The following is a 14,422-nucleotide window of genomic DNA, read 5'->3' as shown; positions in this document are numbered from 1 at the left end:
TACAAACATTGGGCATAGCCAATACAACAATTTGGAATGTACTGGTGTACTGAGCAACCAACATCGAATAGGTCAGCAAAGGGTGTCAACAGCAGTTGATGACTAACGTGAGAGTTGCGAAGAAACACTCAAAGACAACAGTCAGTGACATCACTGCCAACCTTCACAGGCAAGGGTGAAGCTATCACAATCCACTATTCCAAGTAGACTTTGAGAGAAGAAATATACAGGCTGTACCACAAGATGCAAACCACTCATCAGCAAAAAGAATGGGAAGGCCGGATTGGATTTTGCAAAGTAGTACAGATAGGAGCCACAAAGGTTTTCAAACAAAGTTTTATGGACTGATGAGACCAAGATGAACCTCTCCCAAAGTGATGGAAAGGCCAAAGTATGGAGAAATAAATGATCTGCTTATGATCTAAAACACACAAGATCATCTGTGAAGCATGGAAGCAGTAATGTCATGGCTTGAGCTTGCATGGCTGCTTCTGGAACGGGCTCACTTGTCTTTATTGATGATATATCAAATCCAAGATGGCGCCTACCAGTGTGGTCGCCTTGGTAACGCGCTCTCGAGTATTGTTTTTGTTTTTTTCGTTTATCTTTGGAGACATTACACGACTCACCTACACAAGGGGAGACTCGCTAACCATCAAGGAGGCTACTCCGGACTTTCTTTCACCAACTTTCGCAAACCGGTCAGTTTTTCCCTGAGTCACTTACCGGGGCGGCGTCCGCAGTTTTCGGCGCATGGAAACTGAAACGGCGCCACAGAGGGAAGCAAGCCGGCATTCAGGTGAAACTCAGCAAAAGAGGACTCAGATTGGTGTTCCCGTCGATCCACCTCACGAATGTACGCTTCCTACCCAACAAAATGGACGAGCTTCATCTTCTGTTAAAGACCAGTAAAGACTTCGGACGTTCCGCCGCCATGTGCTTCACAGAGACCTGGCTTTGCGACGCTGTACCTGATGGCGCCGTCATGCTTCCCGGCTTCCACATTCATCGAGCAGACCGCGACATGGAATCATCGGGGAAAACAAAGGGCGGCGGGATATGCTTCTATAGCAACGAAAAATGGTGTACGGACATCAAGGAGCTCAGCACACACTGCAGCCCGCATTTGGAGTCGCTGTTTTTGAACTGTAAGCCATTCTACTCGCCGCGTGAGTTCGCATCATTCATCCTGGCTGGCGTCTACATTCCGCCTCAAGCTAACACGAACGCCGCACTGCTAACGCTTGCCGAACAAGTCAACAAAATTGGAAAAAAAAACACCCTGACTCACCCCTCATTATTCTCGGGGACTTTAACAAAGCTAAAATCAACCACGTACTCCCTAAATACAAGCAGCACATCAACTGTCCTGCCAGGGAAAATAACATTTTAGACCACTGCTACACTACGCTAAAAAACGCATACCGTGCTATACCTCGTACAGCCCTGGGCTCGTCTGATCACTGCTTATTTCACTTAATACCGACTTAAATGCGCGAAGCCTACAGTGAAAACAGTGAAAAAGTGGACCAAGGAAGCAAAGATGGAACTTCAAAGCTGCTTAGACTGCACAGACTGGAGTGTCTTTGAAAATTCAGCTGGCAGTCTGGATTAATATACCGACACTGTTACATCCTATATCAGTTTCTGTGAAGATGTGTGTGTACCAACAAAATCATTTCGCACATATCAGAGCGGGGACAGGGCCCTGTATAATAGAGCTAGAAACCAGCTGACTAAAGAAATTAACATTGCAAAGAGGAACTATGCAGCAAAGTTGGAAAAACAGTTTAGCGCTAACGACTCTAAATCAGTCTGGCATGCATTCCAATCGCTGACTAATTACAAGCGACAATAGCCCCCAAGCTGAGAACAATAGCACACTAGCCAACGACTTGAATACCTTCTACTGCAGATTTGAAAAGGACACTTTCACACCCACCCAGCCAGCTCCATCACTGACCACAATCACACATCTGACTTCTGCGTTAACCATCCATGAACAGGATGTAAGATGCATCTTCAAACAACAAAAGATTAACAAAGCGGCAGGCCCAGACCATGTGTCCCCATCCTGCCTCAAAGTCTGCGCGGACCAGCTCGCTCCGGTCTTCACACAGATCTTCAATAGAGCTCTGGAACTGTGCGAAGTACCATCCTGTTTCAAACGCTCCACCATCATTCCAGTCCCCAAGAAACCTGCAATCTCGGGTCTAAATGACTACAGGCCTGTCGCCTTGACATCCGTGGTCATGAAGTCCTTTGAACGTCTCGTGCTGGACCACCTCAAGAGTGTCACAGGTCCCCCTGCTGGACCCCCTGCAGTTTGCCTACCAAGCGAACAGGTCTGCGGATGATGCAGTCAACATGGGACTGCACTTCATCCTAGAACACCTCGACAGTGCAGGGACCTATGCGAGGATCCTGTTCGTGGACTTCAGCTCAGCGTTCAACACCATCATCCCTGAACTCCTTTCATCCAAGCTTCTCCAGCTCAGCGTCTCACCTGCCATCTGCCAGTGGATTTACAGCTTTCTGACGGGCAGGACACAGCAGGTCAGGCTGTGGGAGGCCACCTCATCCACACGCAGCATCAGCACTGGGGCACCCCAAGGTTGTGTCCTCTCTCCGCTGCTCTTCTCTCTCTACACGAACGACTGCACCTCAGCGCACCCGACTATCAAGTTTGACAGTCGGATGAGGCCGATGACACCACTGTCATCGGCCTCATCAAGGACGATGACGAGTCTGCATATCGACAGGAAGCGGAGCGGCTGGAGATGTGGTGCGGCCGACACAACCTGGATCTGAACACGCTCAAGACTGTAGAGATGATTGTGGACTTCAGGAGGCATCCTTCGCCACAGCTGCCCCTCACGTTGTCCAGCTGCCTTGTGTCAACCGTCGAGACCTTCAAGTTCCTGGGAATTACAGTCTCTCAGGACCTGAAGTGGGCGACCAACATCAACTCCGTCCTCAAAAAGGCCCAGCAGAGAATGTACTTCCTGCGGCTTCTGAGAAAGCACGGCCTGATACCGGAGCTGCTGAGGTAGTTCTACACAGCGGTCATCGAATCAGTCCTATGTTCTTCCATCACAGTCCGGTTTGGTGCTGCTACAAAAAAGGACAAACTCCGACTGCAACGGACAATCAAAACTGCTGAAAGGATTGTCGGTACCCCCCTACCCACTCGAGGACTTGCACGCTGCCAGAACTAAGACAAGAGCGTGCAAAATCCTCTCGGACCCTCTGCATTCCGGTCACCAGCTCTTCCAGCGCCTTCCTTCAGGCAAGCGCTACCGCCAGGTAAGCGCTAGAAGTAGCAGACATTCCAACAGCTTCTTCCCTCTTGCAATCAACTTCTTAAACAGCTAACCTACAATTCCATTGCAACACGGTGGTAATTCTTTGACTTGAGTTCGTTGTCACATTTCTGTGGGGCCAATTATACATTACTCGTGCACGCACTGTAGTTGTCTCGCCACGCTGCACTATTTGCATAGCTGTTGTTGACCAATACTGGCCACTCATGCCAGAGTAGCATCTGCTCCATTTGAACACTGATTGAGGAGTATCTGCAACATTTGCACAACCAACATTGTCCCAGATTATCGCACTACTCGTCACTTTAAACCGCATACACTCCTTGAAGTCTCGGCTCCCTTTGCACAATGGACATTGCACCGGACTATTGCAATATTAGTCATTCGAACTGCTTTAAGTGCTAGAGGACTCCATCTTTTTGCACAATTGTCAATTTTGTTTTACCGGCATTACCAGATAACTAGCAACCCTTTACTGCTCAGTGACTGTTTTTTGTTTTCTCAATGTCTTTATGTCTCAAAAGTGTTCTCTGTCAATTGACTGTCTGTTGTCGTAGTAGAGCGGCTCCAACTACCGGAGACAAATTCCTTTTTTGGACATACTTGGCAAATATAGATGATTATGATTCTGATGTAACTCATGATGGTAGCAGCAGAATGAATTCTCAAGTCTACAAAACCATTTTGTCTGGCAATTTACAGAAAAATGCATCCAAACTAATTGGGAGAAGCTTCATCATGCAACAAGACAATGACCCAAAACACACTGCCAACGCTACAAAGGACTTCATCAGGGGTAAAAAGTGGAACGTCTTAGACTGACCAAGTCAATCACTGGACCTTAACCCAATCAAGCATGCATGTTACCTCCTGAAGAGCAGACTAAAGGGAGAAACCCCCACAAACAAACATGAACTGACAGAGGCTGCAGTAAAGTCCTGGAAAAGCATTTCAAATGAAGAATGTCTGAATGAAGAACAGTCTGGTGAAGTCAATGGGTCGCACGGTTGATGCAGTTATTGCAAGTATGGGTTATACCACCAAATATGAAATGTTATTCACTTTAAGTTAATTTAATAATATCTGTTACAATACTTTTGCTCACTTGTGTGGTTTCAGACGGCACGGTAGACGACTGGTTAGAGCGTCAGCCTCACAGTCCTGAGGACAATCCCCGGCCCCGCCTGTGTGGAGTTTGCATGTTCTCCCCGTGCCTGCGTGGGTTTTCTCCGGGCACTCCGGTTTCTTCCCACATTCCAAAAACATGCATGAATCGGAGACTCTAAATTGCCCGTAGGTGTGAATGTGAGTGCGAATGGTTGTTTATTTGTATGTGCCCTGCGATTGGCTGGCAACCAGTTCAGGGTGTACCCCGCCTCCTGCCCGATGACAGCTGGGATAGGCTCCAGCACGCCCGCGACCCTAGTGAGGAGAAGCGGCTCAGAAAATGGATACATGGATGGAAGTCGTGTCCTCCGGGCCAAAGAAAAAAAGAACCATCTGGACTGTTATGGACGCAAAGTTCAAAAGCCAGCATCTGTCATGGTATGGGGCTGTGTTAGTGCCAATGGCATGGGTAACTTGCATATATGTGAAGGCACCATTAATGCTGAAAGGTACATACAGGTTTTGGACGGCTCAGAAAATGGATGGATGGATGTGTGGTTTCAAACAAAAGGTGCTGTGTCCTGAGTTGTTTAACACACCTAGATGTAAATACAATGAAATAAAAGCTGGAATTCTGAACTTTTGCCTCATATTCATCTTTTGATCTGAAACCCAAATGTCTTTGGTATACAACAAAAACAAAGGAATTGACCTTGCTGTTCCAATACTTTGGAGGGGACTGTATGTACAGTACATAGGTGCATCTCATTAAATTATATCATGGAAAATATTTTTTACACACACACACATTTTCTTTGCAGAAAATGTTCACTGATGAAGGCCAAAAATGGATTAACAGCATCAACTGTGGCAATCCTTCCAAGTGATGACTCATGATAGTCTTTTGGAATAGGCCAAGAAGTTTGCAAACTGCATTTTAGCTGAGTATTTATTGACAATAGACTGAAGATCAATTTTCAGTCCCATATTGAAAAGGCAGGGAGAACCTGAAATCATGTCCAAAACCTGACATTTAAACAACAAGCATGATCTAGATCATCTCAGAGTTACATCCTTGTAAGCCTGCCCACATCTACCATTTATGTTTGCCTTATGAGTAAAACAGTTTATTTAACTATAAATGTGCAAACTGAGACATTTCTGCATTAGCAGACTGTAGGAAATAAGGCTCCAACATCAATTTTAGCCAAACAGGGCACAATCTGGTCAAATGGGCCGATGTCTGGTACACACATTTAATGTGGAAGCCTATTAGGATACCAACCTGAATGAGCTGCTGGTGCGCAACATTGCCACAGTAAAACGTCTGCTGATTGTCTACGAAGCCTGGAAGTTCTGTCTCCTCAACCTCCTCACCACTCAGCATCAGCACACTAAGAGAAAACACACAATTAAAATCAGAAAGGAATTTTAATTTGCACCGCATGTGTCTGATATGCTCAAATGCAATCGCTCACCGTGTTTGACCTACGAAAGACAGCACCAGCATGTCATCAGTCTCTCTTCCTGTCTCCGAGCGGAGAGGCCACAAACCTGGAAGGCAATTAATGAGAAAAGTTATTCGCTCAATCAATATACTAATGAGGGATGTATAATATCCACCAAGTGTCAACATTTTTTTCCTTTTTTTTTTCAAAGGTTCACATTTTTAAAAAATGTTGGAAATCCCTTTCAGAGTGCCACTGGTTGGTGAAGTGAATAACTGTCTCATGCTGAGGCAGGAGGCAGCAGTAAAGAATTTTATGGCAAAATTGATCAATAAACATCTAAAACCTTACAAGTGCAAGCAACCCTTATAAGGCCTATGTGGCTCATTTAAGCGTTTCACCAATGACCTGACAAAGAATGTAATTCCCTGGGACTAACATGTCTCCCATCATTAACACGTGACAGCCAAATTGACACTTGGCATGTGAGCAACTATACTATGTACTGTGTTGTACTAGAAAAAACATACAACCCCAATTCCAGGGAAGTTGGAGGATTGTGTTAAACATAAATAAAAACAGAATACAATGATTTGCAAATCATTTTCAACCTATATTTAATTGAATACACTACAAAGACAAGATATTTAATGTACAAACAGATAAACTTTGTTTTTAGCAAATAATCATGAATTAAGTCTACTATGCAAAGAAAAAGCCATTTATCAACAACACCCAGAAACACCGCCGGCTTCTCTGGGCCCGAGCTAATCTAAGATGGACTGATGCAAAGTGGAAAAGTGTTCTGTGGTCCGATGACTCCACATTTCAAATTGTTTTTGGAAATTGTGGAAGTCGTGTGCGGCACGGTGGGCGACTGGTTAGAGCGTCAGCCTCACAGTTCTGGCTTGCGTGGGTTTTCTCCGGGCACTCCGGTTTCCTCCCACATCCCAAAAACATACATTAATTGGAGACTCTAAATTGCCCGTAGGTGTGACTGTGAGTGCGACTGGTTGTTTGTTTGTATGTGCCCTGCGATTGGCTGGCAACCAGTTCGGGGTGTACCCCGCCTCCTGGCTGATGACAGCTGGGATAGGCTCCAGCACGCCCGCGACCCTAGTGAGGAGAAGCGGCTCAGAAAATGGATGGATGGATGGAAGTCGTGTCCTCCGGGCCAAAGAAAAAAAGAACCATCTGGGCTGTTATGGACGCAAAGTTCAAAAGCCAGCATCTGTCATGGTATGGGGCTGTGTTAGTGCCAATGGCATGGGTAACTTGCATATATGTGAAGGCACCATTAATGCTGAAAGGTACATACAGGTTTTGGAGAAACATATGCTGCCATCAAAGCATCAGATTGTGGAATAGACCCAAAACCCAGCAATTTTACCCTGAATGGAAATCAGCAATTTCAAACCCACCAAGCATTTTCTTGAATTCTGACACGTATTTTTGTACCTTGAAATACAGTTTCCACACAAAACATATGCTGCCATTCAAGCAACGTCTTTTTCATGGATGTCCCTGCTTATTTCAGCAAGACAATGCCCAACCACCTTCTGCACGTGTTATAACAGCGTGGCTTCGTAGTAAAAGAGTGTGCATACCAGAATGGCCTGCCTGCAGTCCAGACCTGTCTCCCATTGAAAATGTGTGGCGCATTATGAAGTGTAAAATATGACAACGGAGACCCCGGACTGTTGAACAGCTGAAGCTGTACATCAAGCAAGAATGGGAAAGAATTCCACCTGCAAAGCTTAAAAAATTAGTGTTCTCAGTTCCCAAACTTTTATTGAATGTTGGTAAGACAGTGGTAAACATGACCCTGTCCCAGCTTTTTTTGGAACGTGTTGCAGCCATAAAATTCTAAGTTAATGATTATTTGCTAAAAACAATAAAGTTCATCAGTTTGAACATTAAATATCTTGTCTTTGCAGTGTAGTCAATTAAATATAGGTTGAACATGATTTGCAAATCATTGTATTCTGTTTTTATTTATGTTTAACACAACGTTCCAACTTCATTGGAATTGGAGTTGTACTAGCAACAGCACAAAATAAGTCCATCTGGTCTTGTGAGGCAAAACTGATTATATTATAGCGCTGTGAAATGACCCCATACATGAAAAGGGAATAGCCATCACTGAACAGAAGCAGTGGTGCAGCTTTCCCATGATCCATCTCCGGGCAACCTCTAGCAACTATTTGAACACTTCCGACATAGCCGGTTCATAGCAGGCGTACAAGATATTGGTCAATTGTCCACTGTCAAAAAGGCAGCAAAGGCAGACATTGTGCAAAAGGGACATCTGAAACACGGGCTCAAATAAAAGTTAATAAATATCATCCTCCAACCTTAAAATAACAAATTGGAAATCATTACACGATCATTGGTCCAAGCAAAGGGGCACAATGGCATGGCCATTCTTAGTAGCATAAGTAGTAGCACATTGAGTTACAATGTTTTTATGCCTCATATCTTGTGGATAGGAACAACAATGGACATTGGTTTTTATTTTGTTTCTATTTTGTGCAATACACTTCTTGCACGTCTTCTCTTGAATGCTATTTATATTTCCTATTTTCACTTGCACACTGACTAAGGAGTATTTGCAACATTTGCATAAACAACATTGTCCCAGATTATCGCGCTACTAGTCACTTTAAACTGCATACACTTCTTGACGTCTTGGCGGCCTTTGCACAATGGTAATTGCACCGGACTAATGTTATATTAGTCATTCAAACTGGTCTAAGTGCTAGAGGACTCTGAACCTTTTTGCACAATTGTCCAAAAAAAAAACAAAAAAACAAAAACAAAAAACAAAAAAAACAAAAAAAAAAACTGTACAGGCATTACCAGATAACTAGCAACCCTTTATTGCCAAGTGACTGTTTTTCACAATGTCTTTATGTCGCAAAAGTGTTCTCTGTCAACTGACTATCTGTCGTCGTACGAGAGAGGCTCCAACTACCGGAGACAAATTCCTTGTGTGTTTTTTGGAGATACTTGGCAAAATAAAGATGATTCTGATATCACAATTGCTGCTGAAACAACACTAATTTCCCCATTGTGGGACTAATAAAGGTTATCTTATACTACAAATGTGTAATAATAATAACAATATAATTTTAACCTTCCCACATTCTAAAGTGACGTGTGCAGTGACGTACTAATTAATTTCCGGTTCAGATGTGGTGTGCTGTGTGGATGTGCATTATTTTATATTTATCTCGCTAAACATTAATTATGTCACGGTTCTTGCTTCACGGTCCTGCTATATTGCATATTTTAATCTAAATATATTCATATACAAATATAAATCTTTTTTTAATCTTTTAAATCAATTTAACATTGCTAAGGGACTATATAACCCACACAGAAATACTTCCACCCACTCAGAAATACTTTCATTTTTACACTTACATTTATATCACGAAAGATACCATTGTCGTGAAAGGATTCAAATGATACTGTGATTTGAATTTTAGGCCATATCAACCAGCCTCTACCCTGAGGACTCTCAGGTAGGCCCACACGAGAGTAAAGAACTAGGAATGTTCATCAGTCCAAGCTGATAAAGGCTGTTAGATGCTAGCACTCACCAGGAAATTAAGTATTAAACCAGTGGTAAAGTTTGCTGGTTATTAAAAAGAAATGTTTTCAAATGGCAAATTTCGGAGGTATTTTGATAATACTTAGCCAAGAACCATACCAGAGCCATCTGTTAACACTCAGATACAGAGCTTAGATGGGTACCAGCTGGTGTTTGGCAAGCGGAACCACACAGCTATGCAGGTTTAAGTGGCTCTACTGTTATGTAAGGTCAGGATTAAGGCCTCGATAAAGTCAAGGTTTGAGATGGAGGTGACAAAACACACAAACCTTTTATTCCTGGCAGGTCAATGCTGGCATGCTCATGAATCCCAATGCCGTTGCGGATGATCCGAAGAGAGCCTTCTTTGAATGCACCTGAACACGTAACCAGCTGAAGGCAGTAAATGAAAACAAACATGAGTTTAGCTATGAAGAGTAATGAGATGTTACATCCAATAGAAATCTACAAGCTATATAGAAAACTACAAGCTCTAGAAAAACAGTCACAGATAATACTTCGTTATCGATTTTTATAAAATTTGTCACTATATCTCTTATGCCATTGTAGCAGAATTAGTTTTTCTACACAAATGATGACTGCATTCTGAGCTAAGACCCCGATGTAAGGAACTCCCTCTCTCTTTTCATTCTGATTAAAGCATCAGATTGTGGAATATAAACTAGACCCAAAACCCATCAATTTTACTCTGAATGGAAATCAGCAATTTCAAACCCACCAAGCATATTCTTGAATTCTGACACATATTTTTGTACCTTGAAATACAGTTTCCACATGAAACATATGCTGCCATCCAAGCAACGTCTTTTTCATGGACGCCCCTGCTTATTTCAGCAAGACAATGCCCAACCACATTCTGCACGTTACAACAGCGTGGCTTCGTAGTAAAAGAGTGTGGGTACTAGACTGGCCTGCCTGCAGTCCAGACCTGTCTCCCATTGAAAATGTGTGGCGCATTATGAAGCTTAAAATAGGACAACGGAGACCCCGGACTGTTGGACAGTTGCAGCTGTACATCAAGCAAGAATGGGAAAGAATTACACCTACAAAGCTTCAACAATTAGTGGCCTCAGTTCCCAAACGTTTATTGAATGTTGGTAACACCATGGTAAACAGGACCCTGTCCTAGCTTTTTTGGAACGTGTTGCAGCCATAAAATTCTACATTAACGATTATTTTATTATTGTTGTCAGTTTGAACATTAAATATCTTATCTTTGTGGTGTATTCAATTAAATATAGGTCGAACATGATTTGCAAATCATTGTATTCTGTTTTTATTTACATTTAACACAACGTCCCAACTTCATTGGAATTGGGGCTGTACATGTGTTAAACATGAACATATGTATTTAAACAAATACAGTGCATGTATACACATATACACAAACACACCTTGAACCCACAAAATCACAACAATCATGTACATGATTACATATTTTACAGCCTATGCGTTGCGAGAGTGCTGAGTTTTGATTTTGACTTTTGAGATCTGCACAATAAATTTTCTCAAAATTACATTCGGGGATCTCGTTTTATGTGCGTCCCGCATCTGAGATGAACAAAAATTATCAGGGACGCATAAAGCCCAGTAAGTCTGCATCCACAGACGCACAACATTGCTTACCTAAGTATGTGTGCGAGGCTCGAATTAAGTGGTCTCCCATTGCAGTTTGCGGGTCAAAATTTGCATTTTGTGCATCAAAAAACACATTGAAAATCGAAACTGCAAATGAGTTTTACCGCGGAGAAAATCACGAAGACGGAAGCAGGCAGGGGTGCATGTGACACAACGCACTTACGTCACCGATGCGTAGACGCGGAATTTAAACTATTCGGTTGAGAAGCGGGAACTCAATGGTTGCAAAATGCAACGCCGAACTGGGAAGAGAGAGAGGGGGAAAAATGGCTTAAGCGTGGTAGCATTTCATAGTAAAACGTAAGGCGAGCACCAGTTTCTTGTAACACGGACCTCTCTACGCTGAGTATCAGCGTCGTGGAACCCGAGAAACAGAGGTGAAGTTAACATAGCACAAATCAGTGATCTTAACGTTACTTTACTAACATAACGTTAGCCCTGCGGGCTGCCGAGTATCTCTTTTGATGAGTACCGTCGAATGCATGGCTTTTTTTTTAACCGCAATAAGGACAGTATAACGCGACCACAGTGGTACATATAGTGCGCTTTTTGCTCAATGTAGTCACAACCCTTTCAGCCAATCAAATCTGCATCGCAGGTGGTAATCACTGAAATCACAGAGCGCAGAGAGAGAAAGAGCAAGAGATAAAGAGTTGAGTTAAAGGTATAGCTAGATCAAAACATGACCAACAAAGGAAGAAAAATTTGGAACAAATGGCGCTTACAATGGAATGGGCAGTCATTCTCGTTTGTACTTCTCAGTGGGAAGTTTGCTATCAATTTGGGAAGTGGGAAGGCCTAAACAATATATTGAGAGAGCAAGAGCAATGGATAACAAAAATATTGGACAAACAGTATAAAAGATAGAGTAACAACTGTAATAAAAATATTTATATATTAATATATTTATATTAAAAATATGCAATATAGCAGGACCGCGAAGCAAGAACCGTGACATAGCGGAGGATTACTGCATCTGTATTCTATGATGATAAATTGCAGGGACTCATTATTCCAGGGCTGGGACTAATTGTTTTCATTACATGTATCCCGGGGCTCACAGTCAAGTGTAAAATGACAGACATTCTGTAACTAATTCAGTCACTATATTATTGTATATTTAGCAATTTAGTGCCAAGACATCGTATTGAATAAATAAAAACTGAAATTAAAAGTTCCTGAAAAAACATCCAGAATGTTCCTGAGAGGTGATAAGGGTTGGCATCTCTGAGTCAAAGAGTTGATTTTAACATTTCTACAGTGATTTATAGGAGAAATCAGAATATCTAAATATATCGTGTATTGCAATATAGCCTTAAAATATTTAGACATTGGTTAGTAGACCAGCTACACTGAAAATAACAAAAAAAATTAATTCGCTTAAGTGTCATTAGTGCACGTCACAGTTATTTTTTTGCTATTTATTTTTTAATAAAAGGTCTTCCCATGCCATTTATTGCATCAAAAATCATCCAAATGCTCGTGGGAGCCACCACACAATTGAAAATATAAATGATGAATGATAAATGACAGTGTAATATAGGAATTAGCATTTACCTGGCCTTGGCCTTGCCTCTCCAAGTCAACCACACACATATCCACTATGGGCCCCAGATTAGTGAATGTCTCCATGACAGCCACATATGAGCCCTGGTCATTGCTGTCAACATTGAGCTGTTGATGAAAATCACAGTTAATTGTAAGAATAACGAGTATGAAATGGAAAATTCCTTACATGACAAGACTGAGAAATATTTTTTATGGAGTACAAATGTGACAGTAGTATTTGTTTACTACTTTTGGGTTGCAAAACTGGTGAGTGATCGTAAATCTCTTGGTCTTGGAACAACGGTAACCTGTCGCTTACCTTTACCAGTTGGGAGTCACCCAGTCTGGAGCCCACAAAGACCACACCGTTATCCAAGTAGGTCAGACACTCAGCAATGGATGTCTGTCAGTGCAGAGAAAACAACACCTCAATTTCTTTACAAATGCTTTGATCATCTTTTCTACTACATGTGCATAGGAAATAAAAGTAGAAACACTGCAAATTGATAATGATTGAACAGAAGCAACGCCTCCAGAATGGTCAGTGAGTACACATCTAGCATATTAATTTAACCAAATTAAGTGATCAATAAGAGAAAGACAATAACCTTCTTTATTGTTTGAAAAGTAGTGGCAGCATCAAACGGTTTAAAGTGATGTCTTACAGGAAAAATGTATGACAAGGAAAGTGCTTGAAATGGATCTGTTTAAGGGCAGAAAAGGCGATACTCTAGTACACTGTGTGTTTAATTAATGTACAAGAAAACTATTATTTTGGACATGATAATGCAGAGACGCTGCTGCCAGTTGGCTGAGCAGACTGGTCCCAACCATAAAGCAGACAATTTAAAAAGCAATCTGTCTCTAGCTCAGCACTACCACTCCCCTTGATGGCTTCTAGCTCCGGCACCACTCAGAAGACTACCATTTACTAGCTAGACTCTTTGGCAAATAATGAGAGAAAGGTAGATTTGGGTTTAAAGGTTGGTACTGACGTGCAGCCATTGTCTAAATCATTTTGCTAAAATGCTATAGTAGCAAAGGAGCTCTGAGAGGATGGGAAAGGTGGTGAAAACCCAACAAGCCAGAGAAATGGCGAACATGGAAGTGATGGGAGCAATTCTAGGGAAGAGGCAGATGGTATAACATAGTGAAGTCGGACATAGAACAAGTAAGAGATACAGTGAACCCCCACTATGTCACAATTCACCTTTCATGTTTCCCACTATGTATAGGCAAGTCAGAATTTAGAGTTGTGCGCCTTCAGTGTAGTATAACATTGTGCCACAACATGCCAGGTAGCACTGAGGTTTACTAGAAGACATGCAGCGTAATGGATTAAGAACAGCAAGAAGAGGCATATAAGATCCCCAACTAAACTCGCATATAAGATCCCCAACTAAACTCTAGTAATAGTTTCTACCGGAGTAGAGAATATATGCCTGTGAGTAATGTTATATCCCATTTATGTCTCAGTTTTAAAGTAAACTAACTGGGAGCGACAAATAAACAGCTTGAAGCAAACAAGCTTCGTCTCTTATTTGGAGAACTGTGCGTGTGACTATTTCCGTTTCCTTAAAGTGATGTTATACCATAGTCTCCCATTTCTTGACAGTGAGAGTTATAACAGGCGCTAAAGATTACTTTAAAAAGTGTGTTTAAAGTCTGTGGAAGGGGTAAAATTATTATTACTTTTTAAAATGGTCTCTCTATATACATGGGTCGGGGAACATATTCCTCAT

At 42.1% G+C, this 14,422-nt stretch overlaps 1 protein-coding gene across 1 annotated transcript in view; it reads right to left on the bottom strand.

Annotated features, from left to right (window-relative positions):
* Nucleotides 1–14,422, bottom strand: part of ddb1 (damage-specific DNA binding protein 1) — a 61,654-nt gene that overhangs the window by 35,311 nt on the left and 11,921 nt on the right. The window contains exons 8-12 of the mRNA XM_061670331.1: nucleotides 13,000–13,083; nucleotides 12,690–12,806; nucleotides 9,764–9,866; nucleotides 5,909–5,984; nucleotides 5,716–5,824 (exon numbers count right to left, since the gene is read on the bottom strand). Coding sequence (XP_061526315.1) covers nucleotides 5,716–5,824; nucleotides 5,909–5,984; nucleotides 9,764–9,866; nucleotides 12,690–12,806; nucleotides 13,000–13,083 — 489 coding nt within the window. The remainder of the gene's footprint in view (nucleotides 1–5,715; nucleotides 5,825–5,908; nucleotides 5,985–9,763; nucleotides 9,867–12,689; nucleotides 12,807–12,999; nucleotides 13,084–14,422) is intronic.

Source organism: Phycodurus eques, chromosome 2, assembly GCF_024500275.1.
Source record: "Phycodurus eques isolate BA_2022a chromosome 2, UOR_Pequ_1.1, whole genome shotgun sequence".
In the NCBI taxonomy this organism is placed as follows: domain Eukaryota; kingdom Metazoa; phylum Chordata; class Actinopteri; order Syngnathiformes; family Syngnathidae; genus Phycodurus; species Phycodurus eques.
Note: the sequence above shows the minus strand (reverse complement) of the source record. Positions and strands in the feature narration are given on the sequence as shown.